The sequence below is a fragment of the Ictalurus furcatus genome, chromosome 9 (assembly GCF_023375685.1).
Source record: "Ictalurus furcatus strain D&B chromosome 9, Billie_1.0, whole genome shotgun sequence".
Taxonomy (NCBI): Eukaryota; Metazoa; Chordata; class Actinopteri; order Siluriformes; family Ictaluridae; genus Ictalurus; species Ictalurus furcatus.
Genome location: NC_071263.1, coordinates 9,437,418 through 9,449,586, shown reverse-complemented (window position 1 = coordinate 9,449,586; position 12,169 = coordinate 9,437,418). Strand labels below are relative to the sequence as shown.

General features: G+C 39.9%; 1 protein-coding gene across 1 annotated transcript in view; it reads left to right on the top strand.

Annotated features, from left to right (window-relative positions):
- The window catches only part of LOC128612544 (pleckstrin homology domain-containing family G member 3), a 54,568-nt gene that overhangs the window by 25,742 nt on the left and 16,657 nt on the right, over window positions 1-12,169 (top strand). Inside the window, exons 3-8 of the mRNA XM_053632840.1 lie at window positions 322-812; window positions 6,532-6,632; window positions 7,726-7,795; window positions 7,890-7,936; window positions 9,384-9,534; window positions 11,891-12,022. Coding sequence (XP_053488815.1) covers window positions 322-812; window positions 6,532-6,632; window positions 7,726-7,795; window positions 7,890-7,936; window positions 9,384-9,534; window positions 11,891-12,022 — 992 coding nt within the window. The remainder of the gene's footprint in view (window positions 1-321; window positions 813-6,531; window positions 6,633-7,725; window positions 7,796-7,889; window positions 7,937-9,383; window positions 9,535-11,890; window positions 12,023-12,169) is intronic.

Below are 12,169 nucleotides of genomic sequence, written 5' to 3'. Positions count from 1 at the left end.
TTAGACGGGTGAATTTGTTACGCTAAATTGACCCTGGGGTGTGTGTGTGTGTGTGTGTGTGTGTGTGTTGCCCTGCAATGGATTGGCATCCCATCCTGGGTGAATTCTTTCACCTTCCAGTCGGCCTCAGTTCTGTTAAATAATTATCAACAAAGTAAAATTGTGTTTTTGATTAATTCCCCCTCCCCCCCTTCCATTTTTTTCAAATGCATTTTTCAAATGTAATTTTAAAAAATATGTATAAATGCCATAGTACATAAAACATAAATGCATTTTTGACTTAATAAATGTCTCTTTTCTCCTTTGCCTTCACCACCACAGAATCTCCTCGCTTGTCCACGGACTCTTCCTTGAGTGGCCATGACCCTATCCTGGCTGACTACTACTCGCTGTCCATCGAACACTCTGATAATGAGCGGCCAGTGAGCACCGTGTCCACTATCTCATCAGGCTCCTCTGGAGAGGGCCAGAGCAGCCTGTTCAGTGCGTCCCACTGTCCCCAGTCTTTGCCCTCCCTACCGACTGAAACTGACATCAACCTGGAGCTTAGCCCTCCTGAGGAACCTAATGAACATCCAGCCCCACTGAGGCCTGCAAGCAAGAGACCAAGGCCAGACCCTGTTGCGGGCCAGTTTAACAACAACGCAAGCACTGCTGGAGCCATTACACTGCCACCAAGCCTGGACGGACCTTCGCCTGTCGCCACTGTAGTGATGGCACCTAATTCTCAACTAACCTATGTGGACCGAGTGGTCATGGAGATTATTGAAACAGAAAGGATGTATGTAAGGGACTTGCGCAGTATTGTAGAGGTGAGTAAAGGGCTTCCTTGCTGTACCTAAACATTTTCTGTTAGTCACAGCTGCTTGTGTGACTACTTTTTAAGAAATCTGGCAGTTACAAGATGACATGACATTATTTGACATGTGTCAGTTATCAGTTAATAACTTCCTTTAGTTATTAGGAATGTAGATGGTTCTTAGTGAGTGTTAATTTCTAAAGTCTTGAGATTTGAGTCTTCTCGTTCTTCCATATCATATTCAGCTGTGTAAAAGCTTTGGATGAGTATAAATGGCAGGTCTGTACTGCTCAGCAGAGCCTTAGCTGGTGTGAAATGATGTTTAGTGTGGAAAAGGAATTAAGACTTTCACACCATGAACGAGAGCAGGAGCACTGAATCGTCATCTGATTTGTCAGGTGCAGTTCATTGTTCTTGCTGAAGTCCGTGTGGTTTCCTCTGCTCATTTATGAAGAGTTTTATTGCTGGTGGAACCTTGGGCTAAAATGTGGTTTTGGCATGGAGCTGACTCTTTTGGTGGTTTTATTTTTGTAAGTGTGCAACACTATTTGAACCCTATGACATTACATTCTTTTGTACCAAGCTGCATTACTGAATGAGGAATGGTGTTGTTTTAAGTGCGTTCACAACACTAAGTAGGAGTATCTTTGAGGTAACACACAAAAGAGAAATCTTATTTGCTGAGTAGTGCTGTGCTCAATTCAATTCAATTATTTGTATAGTATATTTACCAATAGCTTTTTTTTTTTTTCCCCCACAAAGTTTAAAAGAAATCCAGATTATATTTCGATTCCTAATGAGCAATCCAGAGGTGACCGTGGCAAGGACAAACTCTCTGACATGACATGAGGAACTAACTAGACTTATCATCTGGGTGACATTGAATAGTGGGATTATAAGTCATTGCTCCAATTGTGCGCTTTAAACTAAAATAGTGTTAAGTATGTTGAAAGGATGTTTACTATGAGCAGTAGTTCTAAAGTACAAATTTGCACTTTCCAAAAACAGTTCATGCCCAAGTCTCACCCTTATTTTAGTGGATAATCTCAGCTGAATACTGTAGAGTCTCCATGTGGGACCATCCTCAGCAGCAGAAGGCGAGTCAATTGCAGAAGCTCTATGCAGATGTATCAGGTGCATCAGGCAGGAGTAATAAGGGCTGCACAATCTGAACAAAATTACGATATCCCATGGATGCCAAATGGTGTAAGCATTCACAGGTTTGAGCTCGTATTATAACCATCCATGACTGGAAACCTAATAGAACGTAATTGGCCAGGAGCTTTGGGTGGGAGGGATGGTATTATTATCTTCCCTGTCAGACAGACCTAGCCGGTCATGGGATTTTTTTTTTGAGCTCGCATATACAGAAAAGGACAGTTGGCATGTCCTCTAAACATCTTCAGCTGTCCTATTATGTTGCAAGGATGTGGTGGCTGGCGTAACACATCACAGAGGAAACGTGTTGGATTTGTTCTTCCAAGCTGGTAGCGGTCATGCAATAGTGGAGAACTAGCTAGTGGGTAGGAATGAGCAACGTCACTAGGTACAGAAGTACCAGGTCGTTTCATGATTCTGGTACCACTACAGGAATTACTATTGGTCATGGAGATTATTGAGACACCTAGTAATTCATGGCTAAATATGGCTTTGCCTGTGCTGCATACCATTGTGTAATTTATAGCCACCTTGACTCACCACAGCTGGTTACAGAACTCCTACAAATTGTCCTAAGCCAGTCTTAAGCTTTGTTTTTATCAACCATGTAGCAGTTTTTATCCCACCCACAACAAACAACTACTGTTTAGGAGTGAATTACGTGTTATAGGTTGTCTCCCACATATCCCAATTCTTCATGAATGTTTTTCCCCTCCATTCAGTACTACATAATTAGCTGTGATTTATGGCTATGCCAGAAGGAGCCGTTTTCTCCTGAAAATTGGAGTATTTTTGGCTGTACTTAGGTTTCCAGAGGTATGGCAACCTCTGTAAGGAATGTGCTGACACTTCCAGGTTTTGCAGCTGCCTTAAATCATTACGTTCTTCGCTCACAGCCTTGCATTGTTTCCTGTCTGGTCTGGACCACAGATGGGAAGGTAATGATGTGCTGTACCAAAATCCTACTCCATCATAGTAAATCTTGACTACTTTGTCCACCTGTCAGGATTTTAACCAGGTGCATATTTACAACAGAGCAATACATGTAGGGCTTGGCTGGAGCTCTGACTTTGCTGACACAATTTCCAACTCAACCCACCAACAGATAAAACTCCTCCAGACCAAAATCATTTTCTGAACCATTTTCAGATTTGTTCCTAGAATTATTGTCCAAAGACTGTATAGACTTTGTTCAAAGTTTACTGCAAAGTTGTGTTCTTTGTGCTTATGACTTGGTTGTCATTTATTTAAAGCAAATGAAAGAGCTGCAGGTTCATCACCAGTTGGCATCTGACACGTCTGAATGGCAGCTAAAATATTACTTACTCTTACTGCACCTTTCTTAACATGCTGTGAGGAGAAAAGTCACTTGACCTTAATCATGCAGTAGAGAGGGACTCCACCATCTCCGTTTTCGAAGAGGATTTGGCCAGGTTTTGTGAAGCAAATTAGACTCCCTCTTGTACTGCGTAATGTTCGGGCTCTGCTCGCCGTGTTCATTGTTAAGCAGTGCGTAAATGTTTGTTTAGCTGTAGCTCTCCCCATAGTTCTGTGTTCTCATTGGTCAAAAGTGGTGTTAAGCTGCTCATGTTTCTGTCTGGTTTTGGTCTTTGCTTCACTGCCAGGAGAGACACAGTCCAACGCAAACTGCCCAAATATGGTGCTCTTTGATCGTCAGCATAGACACACCTTCTGAGTGTGACATCACTCAGATAATCTCAGTGTTGCTCGCTCTCTTGCACATAAACGTATCTATTTGCGCTTTGTCAAAAGAACCACGGGGAAGTAGCTCTGAAATCCCTTATTCGCCTTTTCACTTAATACAAGGACATATGCAAGAGGGGATTAATGTCACTACATGTTACACTAAGACCACTTATAATGCCTTTGATATGGATAACTTGAATTGGTGGTTCATGCTTATTAACAAAACGTTGTAATTGAAAATAGGTTTAAAATATTATTTATGCCTTTTTGTCTGCTTCTCATAATGTTTTCTACAATAAGTAGCAAGACTTTTTTCCCCCCAAAAGAGCTGAAAGTATGCCTACTTCCTAATCCCTTTTTAATCATTGGATTATTTCAGAGGAACTTCTGCAGCAACTGCTGGCTGACATCCTTCATTGTAGAGAAAAAATTCAAATTCACTTTCATTTCAGTGGATCTAACAGGTTCCCGATTTGTGTCTCTACAGGAACAGTTTTGTAATGATTAACTGATGTATTGTGCAGCCCTATTTATGTTCTGCATTTCTTGAGTCTATACATTGTGACTTTGCTCCATGAATTTTAAATTGGCCACATAATTAAAAGGCCCTCCGCAATGTTAGCAGTTCTGAAAATCAGTCCCATTAACATTTTACAACTAGTAGTCTATATGCTAAATGTTTTATCTTACTTGAGCAGTAGCCAGTACTCACATGTGGCCCAGTCGAAGTCTTCACACGTGAGTGGAATTCCCCAGAACCGATAGCAACAAAGTTATTTATTGATTGATTGATTTAATTATTTAATTATTGCATTCCTGTTTCTCTTGGTAGGTGAGCATGTCTGCGCGAGTAAAATAAATATAACTAATACTAGATGTTGCAAAAAATTTGCAGAGAAATAGGACAATTCAAACAAAAGTCCTTCATCAACTGTGCAAACAAAGTGCTTCCGAAGCTGTCCTAGTTGAAACCAGATATATTTATATATGTTATTCAGCTTTATGCTGTAAATGATCTTAATGAAAATACTCGTACAATTATGTGCTGACTGTTGAGGAAATGTAATTTCGTTAAGCTGAAAAGAAAAATGAAGCAAACCCAGATCATAAACATGAAGGAGCCCACTGGAGCCTATAACTGTGAAATCAAGTTTCCTGATCATGTTAATGTGAAGTTCTCTGTGTCTAGAAGCATGCGATTAGTAACTGTTCGGTTTTGAATGGTAATAAGCAAGATGTCATAGAAGAGAACATGGGCTGGTAAAAACATTTACAGGTACACTGAAGTGAACAGAGGAAGTTACTGCTCAGTTGACCTCTATATAAAAGGGCTGTTTCAGACTTGTCTTGTGTCCAGAAGTACAATACTGCCCTCTGTTGACCTGTTTAGGAATTACACTTGTATTCATGCACAGATGAAGATTTATCTTTTATTTATTTACATATTTATTTGCATTCTTACTTTCTATTTACTTACTTAATTTCATCTTCTGTAGCTACTTTATCCTGGTCAGGGTCATAGTGGATCTGGAGCCTAGCACGGGAACACTAGGCACAAGACGAGATTACACCCTGGATGAAAAAAATGTTAGTCCATCGCAGGGCACCATGCACACATACCTTCATATATGTATTAACACCTGAGGCAGTTTGACATTGCCAGTCCACCTACTAGCATGTATTTGGGACTAAAGGGTGGGAGGAAACTAGAGGGCCCAGAGGAAACCTATACAGGCACTGGGAGAACGTGCAAAACTCCACACAGGATTGAACCTAGGACCCTGGAGCTATGCGGCAGCAATGTTATATTTTACTTACTTGCTGATTTACTCACTTAATAAATGTAATAACTTATCAGATTTTGTAGAAATTTGTAACATATATTATTTGTCATATCTTTTCCTGGTAGTTTACTCCCTTAAATATTTCTTCTGTTGTTTACATGTATTTGTATGTTACATGCGCCCTCACCAAGGCCTCGCCAATTCCTTATGTGTAACTGACCTGCAAATAAAGAAGATTGTGATTCTGATTCGGGATCAGACAAGTGTCTGCCTAAACACAGCCATAATAAAAGCCCTTCTGTCTGAAATCACTTCCTCACTCAGTCGTTCACATTATAGACTGTCCTATACATACAGACAATGTGGTATAAATGTGGATAATTCCCACAGTGTAGCACGGCGTGACGTTGGCATGACCATGCTTTAGTCATGTGACACTGTGTTTACAGTGTCAAAGCGCCACATTTTTAGCCTTATAAAGAGGATGTATTTTTAATTGTATTACTGTTTTTTAAGTTCCTGAAACATTTTATTGCATTATTTTTTTTAAGGAGCCTGTTCAGTAACAGTAAAGATAGAGATTTGAAGAGAAACTATTGCTATAGCATCAGTTCCTATGTACAATTTCTTTTACTTTCTTTAAGCAATATTAAAAACATAAGTTGGTAGAAGGCGCAGTGGGTAGCGTTTCAATCTCTCAACTCCAGGGTCCCTAGTTCAATCATGAGCTCAGGGTTTTGCATGTTCTCTCCATGTTTTTGTGTTATTCCTCTAGGTTCTATAGTTTCCTCCCACGTCCCAAAAACATACTGATACATGGATTGGCTACTCTGAATTGCCCTAGGTGTGTGTGTGCGCATGGTGCCATGAATTGGCATCCCAATCAGTGTGTATTCCTGCCTCACACCATGTGTTCTCAGGATGGGTTCTGGATCTGCCGCAAGCCTGAACAAAATGATTGAATAATTTAGTAGATTTCTATATCATACACTAATATAAATTGAAAATGTGACCGAATAAGCTAACCTTTAATTGTGGTGGTGGTTTTTTTTTTGTTGTTGTTGTTTGTTTGTTTTTTTCCAGGACTATCTGGCTCACATTATAGACACCAGAGATTTACCCATTAAGCCTGAGCAAGTTTGTTCCCTGTTTGGCAACATCGAAATCATCTATGAATTCAACAGGTAAGAATCACCCTCATGATGTGAAAGTAGAACATGAAGCTGAATTCACACGTCTAATGCAAGTGAACTTTGTCGTCTAAAATACTTTAAAAGGGATTTCTCCTGCTGGGCTGAACGTGGGGGGGTGGGGTGTAAACTTGAGCATATTTATTAGTTTGTTTTGATCAGCCGGATGTTGACGTGAGGTAACGGGCTTGATTCTGACATTTGCAGGCAAAGTGGCGTTTACAGCCCCATGTGTTTAAACAGTTGCTTTTCAGCAGGGCGTTAGACCGCATCTGATTTGACAGGGAGCCGCACAAATAGAGAACTAATGTGTGTCTTGCACACAAAAATCCCTCAAAATAAAATCCTGTGGAACTTTCCACCCTGAAACACATTAAATATATTTATACTGAAATATTTGTGGTGTAAAAGTCGAAACTAAGACATTAAAGCGCTGTTGCATCACTCTCATTAGGTAAAGATGAAGAAAACACTAAATCCTGTTGCCGTTGTCAGCAGGTATTCAAAGGGCATTATGTGTAACATAGGAAACGATTAATCAAAATAAAAAACATACCAAGATCAAACAAAGTGAACTCTGCAAAAAATGTGAACTCAGAATTTAATCATAAAATAAATCTTTTGCACCATTAAAGATAACATACTATATTGATATGCAAGTCATTCAATGTGGATGTTTCCTTCGAGTAAGGAACTGCTTCATCGTTACTGGTGTAACACTTTCTAGGGTCTGACTAGAATGAAGTATTATGAAGGGGATTTAGTGAGGGGAAGAAAACGTCACCAACCCAGAAACCTCTGTTTGAGGCAAAAACTTGAGGGAAGCTACATTTATAGTATTAAATGCACCCTTTTATTTGTGGTGTTTTAGTCTGTAAATTTTGCATGGAATGTTAAATATTGTTACCAGATTATTACATAAGGCAAGTTGAAGAATTTACTACTTAAATTTATGACTAATGTGAAATCCATATTTGAGGCCCATAGTCACATTGAATTTATATTAAGCTATATTTCTGTAAAGGCTAGAATCAAGCTGCAGAATATTCAACCTAAATACATCTGTTGTGTCTGTTTCTCTCTGCAGCGAGTTATTGCAGGCTCTAGAAATGTGTGACAGTGACCCAGTGGCCATTGCTTGTTGCTTTGTGGATAAGGTATAAAGTTAAATTCCATTCATACGTTTAATTTGGTGCTACATCCATTGCATACATGTTTCTCACATATTATTTTTTTATCTTCCTTGTGCAGAGTGAATATTTTGACATCTACACTCAGTACTGCACAAACTATCCAAAGTAAGTGGGCGAGAGATATTTTTTATCCTAAGTGTGAGTGGTCATATAAACCGTGTCGACAGCAGAGCAGCCATAAGGGACCTGCATTTGTCCCACTTGTGTCCTACGTCTTCTTCGAGCCACTCATTTTGTTTTGTTTGATGCTGAATGGAAATGTCAGCTTTTTAGGGACATTGTAAGATATGTTTTTCTTTTTTAAATCTGAGATAATCTGACAATTATGGCTTTGGCTCTGACAGCACAATTATCACTGTCATTCTACTGTCCAGTGGGTTCACACTATTTAACAGTCCATACACGAGTTTTTGTGATTGTTGGGGCCCAAAATGCTTGATTTTGCTGCAGCTTTTTTTTTTCCTTCAAAATTTGCAATGCAACTTTCAGAGTTTTTTGTGCTTTTTTTTTGCCGAAAACTACTTGAATTGGTGAAATTATAATTGAATGAAATTGTTTTGCACGTAGTGATGTTTGTTGGTAAATGAGACCTTTTAGCTGGACTCGACTCGATGCCCGTGAATCGCAGGTGGCTTTGGCTGAATGCGCACTGTGATGTCACATGACGCGTCTTGGCCCAGACCTGTGGAAAATCTGTGGTGATTTCGAAAGATTGTCAAGCTCCTCCGAATATCAAAGAGTTTGCTTGATTTTGTGTTATTTTACGCAACTGCGAAATCCTAGAGGGACTGATCTGAACTCCACCGACAAAAAATTGTGTCATGTGTCATTACTTGGACCAGTGTACTTGCTTGGACTTTAAGCCAATAACTGACAATGCTTTTAATGTTTTATGTTACGTTACATGTAACATACTGACATTTATATAATCAGGGCACTTTCACACCTATTAGTCCATTTGCCAGTCCATTAGTCCATTTTTCACACATCACAAACCACAAAAATGATCTGAGCACAAAGAATAATGTATTCAATAATTACATAAACAGCTAATGTAAAAAAAAATTCACATCTGGCTTTTATTTTCTCATTTTTGTTTGTCAGAACAAAATATCCAGAACACTTCACATTTCTGCAGTGCTACAGTTCTATCCTCAGTTTGGTAAGCTCGTATCTACAGAAAATGCTGCCTGCATCCCCATAATATATGCCAGGTTTGGTTCACTTCCTGCAGTTATTTTGGTTCAGGGTTGAATTTTTTTCTCACTGCAACTGAACCATGCTGGAGTTTGCTAGAACCTGACAGATACCACCTTTGCCAAACGTTATTGGATGGGTTGTTTTGTTCTGCACCCAAGTGCGATTGCTGTGTTCTCACTTGCCCAAACAAATCTCACCAAGGGAGAAAACACACCAGGGTTCAATTCAGGCTAAACACTGCAAACAGTCAAGGCATTGCTGTTGATGGATGCAACATTTCTTTTGTTTGGGGACCTTATGTGCACTTCATTTCCCTTTGCCAATCTTTGTCCTCTCCATTGTTCATTTTCAGCTCCGTGGCTACACTTACAGAGTGCATGAGGAACAAGACGCTGGCCAAGTTCTTCTGGGATCGTCAGGCGACTCTCCAGCACTCCCTCCCTTTAGGTGCCTACCTGCTGAAGCCTGTGCAGAGGATTTTGAAATATCACCTCCTATTACAGGCATGTTCCTCTTCATGCCATGACATAGAGCCACTTATTACACAAACAGCAGTGCTCAAATGAACCTTGAATGAATTCAAAACAATAATTAAGAGACATGTATTTATTTTATTGACTTTTAGTGGGTCAGAGTGTACATACACTTTGTTAGTATTTGGTGGCATTGCCTTTTAATGGCATACCTTGAATCAAATGCTTGGGGTAGCCTTCCATAAGCTTCTCACATGTTCTCAAATGCCTCAGACATGCTGTTTCAGTTCAGTCCACAAATTTTCTATGGGATTCGGATCAAGACTTTGGGATGGGCACTCTAATACTATCACTTTATTGTCTTTTAGGCCATTTTGTTAAAAACTTTGGAGGTATGCTTTGGATCATTGTCTTTCTGGAATTGGCCCATTTGCTACCAAATTTTAACTTTGTGGCTGATGTCTTGAGGAGTTGCTTCAGTATTTCTGGACAATCTTCTTTCCTCGTGATGTCATCTACTTTCTGAAGTGTGCCAGTCCCATTTCCAGCAAAATATTCCAATTACATGATGCTTCCACCCCCATGCTTCACAGTTGGAATGGTGTTCTTTGGATTAAAAACCTCACCCTTTTTCGTTTATACATAGCCCTGATCATTATACTCAAACAGTTACATTTTTGTTTCATCTGACCTGAGAACACTCCTCCAGAAAGTTGGGTCTTGGTCCTGGTGATCACCTGCAAATTTCAGTCTGGCTTTTTTTTGCCGATCTTAGGGCAAGGTCTTTTTCCTTTACATGACAGCCATTTGGACTATGGTGATGTAGGCCTCTCTTAATAGTATACATGTGTACTTTGGAGCCAGCTGCCCCAAACTCTTTCACTAGTTCACAGCAGCTCTCACTTGGTTTCCCACTGAAGCTAAGCAGGGTTGAGCCTGGTCAGTACCTGTATGGGAGACCTGCTTGGGAAATTAAGGTTGCTGCTGGAAGTGGTATTAGGGAGGCCAGTAGGGGGATGCACACTATGTGGCCTGTGTGGGTCTTAATGCCTCAGTATAGTGACAGGGACCCTATACTTTAAAAATAGCATCGTCTTTCAGATGAGATGTTAAACCAAGGTCCTGACTCTCTGTGGTCATTAAAAACCGGTGTCCTGGTGAAATTCCCCCATTGGCTTTTATCTATCATGGCCCCCTAATAATCTCCATCCCTGAATTGGTTACATCACTCTCCTCTCCAAAAATAGGTGGTGTGTGGTGGGCGGTCTGGCGCACTATGGCTGCCGTCACATCATCAGGTGGATGGTTGAGGAGACACCCCCCCCCCCCCCCAATAAACTAATTGATTATTATTAGTTCCTTTGTTTTATTTTGGGTTTAGTTGAACCATTTGGACCAACGTTTGTTCATCCCTGGGAGTTTATTTGTGCCTCTTTCTGAACGATACGATATCTCTGTGGTTTATATATTTGCAGTTGTTCGTAAAGATGCAAGTGGTACCTTCAGTGTTTTTAAAATGCTTCTAAGGCGGAACTGGACTTGTGGAGGACCACAGTTTTGTGTTGCTTTTTTCTGAGGTCTTGGCTGAATTACTTGGATTTTCCCATTGTAACAAGGGCAAATGCAGCCACAGACACACAGATGAACTCCTAATATTAACAGTTGGCCAATCAGAAGCTTGTAAATGTCATTATATCGATTTCTGGATCCTTACAGACTGTTTAAAGAGACAGTCAACTTGGTGTATGTATACTTTTGGCCCACTGGAATTCTGATATAGTGAATTAAAGTTTAAATAATCGGTCTCTAATTGATTGTTTCTGATGACTTCTTTTGGTAAGTCAATCATGGTATAATATGAAATGAAATGTGTGGGCTTGTGAAAAACTGAGATTGAATATCCTTAGCCTTTTGGCCACAACTGTATCAGTTTATCCAAACAGTCAACATCAGCAGTCAACAGAGGGAAGCAAACAGGTTTGCCTGCCTGTTTAAATAAAGTAGGAAAGAACTGGCACCTCCCTGGCTGCCACTTCACTCTACACCAGTCCATTAAATCTGCATGACAGTGTAATAAAATCCTAGTTAAATAGTCTAAAATAAAATGATGTGAATTCAGACTTTATAGATCTAACAGTCCTAGCTGTTTATACTTCAGTAAAATGTTTTGTTTACTAAGTTTAATGTAACTTTACATATAGGGTTATGGCACAAAGTTAGAATCTTTTGTCTCGCATGTTATTTGTGGTTCTTCCCCTTTTCATGTCACTTCAACGCATACACGCATCAATCATCTGTCCATTCCTTACACGTCTCACACTGTTTGTGTAGCCAGTCTGACTGTGCTCTGTTTACTGACTATATTTATGCTGCTTTCTTGTTTTAGGAAATTGCTAAACATTTTGACCCTGAGGAAGAGGGGTTTGATGTAGTCGAAGAGGCCATAGTCACCATGACAGGAGTGGCCTGGTACATCAATGACATGAAGAGGAAGCACGAGCATGCTGTGAGACTGCAGGTGATCAATAGTTTGTATTTGCCTTGCATTTATCACAGCACTTCTCATTGAACATGTAGGAATTGCTCATTGATTAGAGATTCACTGCATCTTTTAATTTGCCTTTAATAACAAGTAATGTTTTGAGAAGCTTTTTTTCTGCCGGCA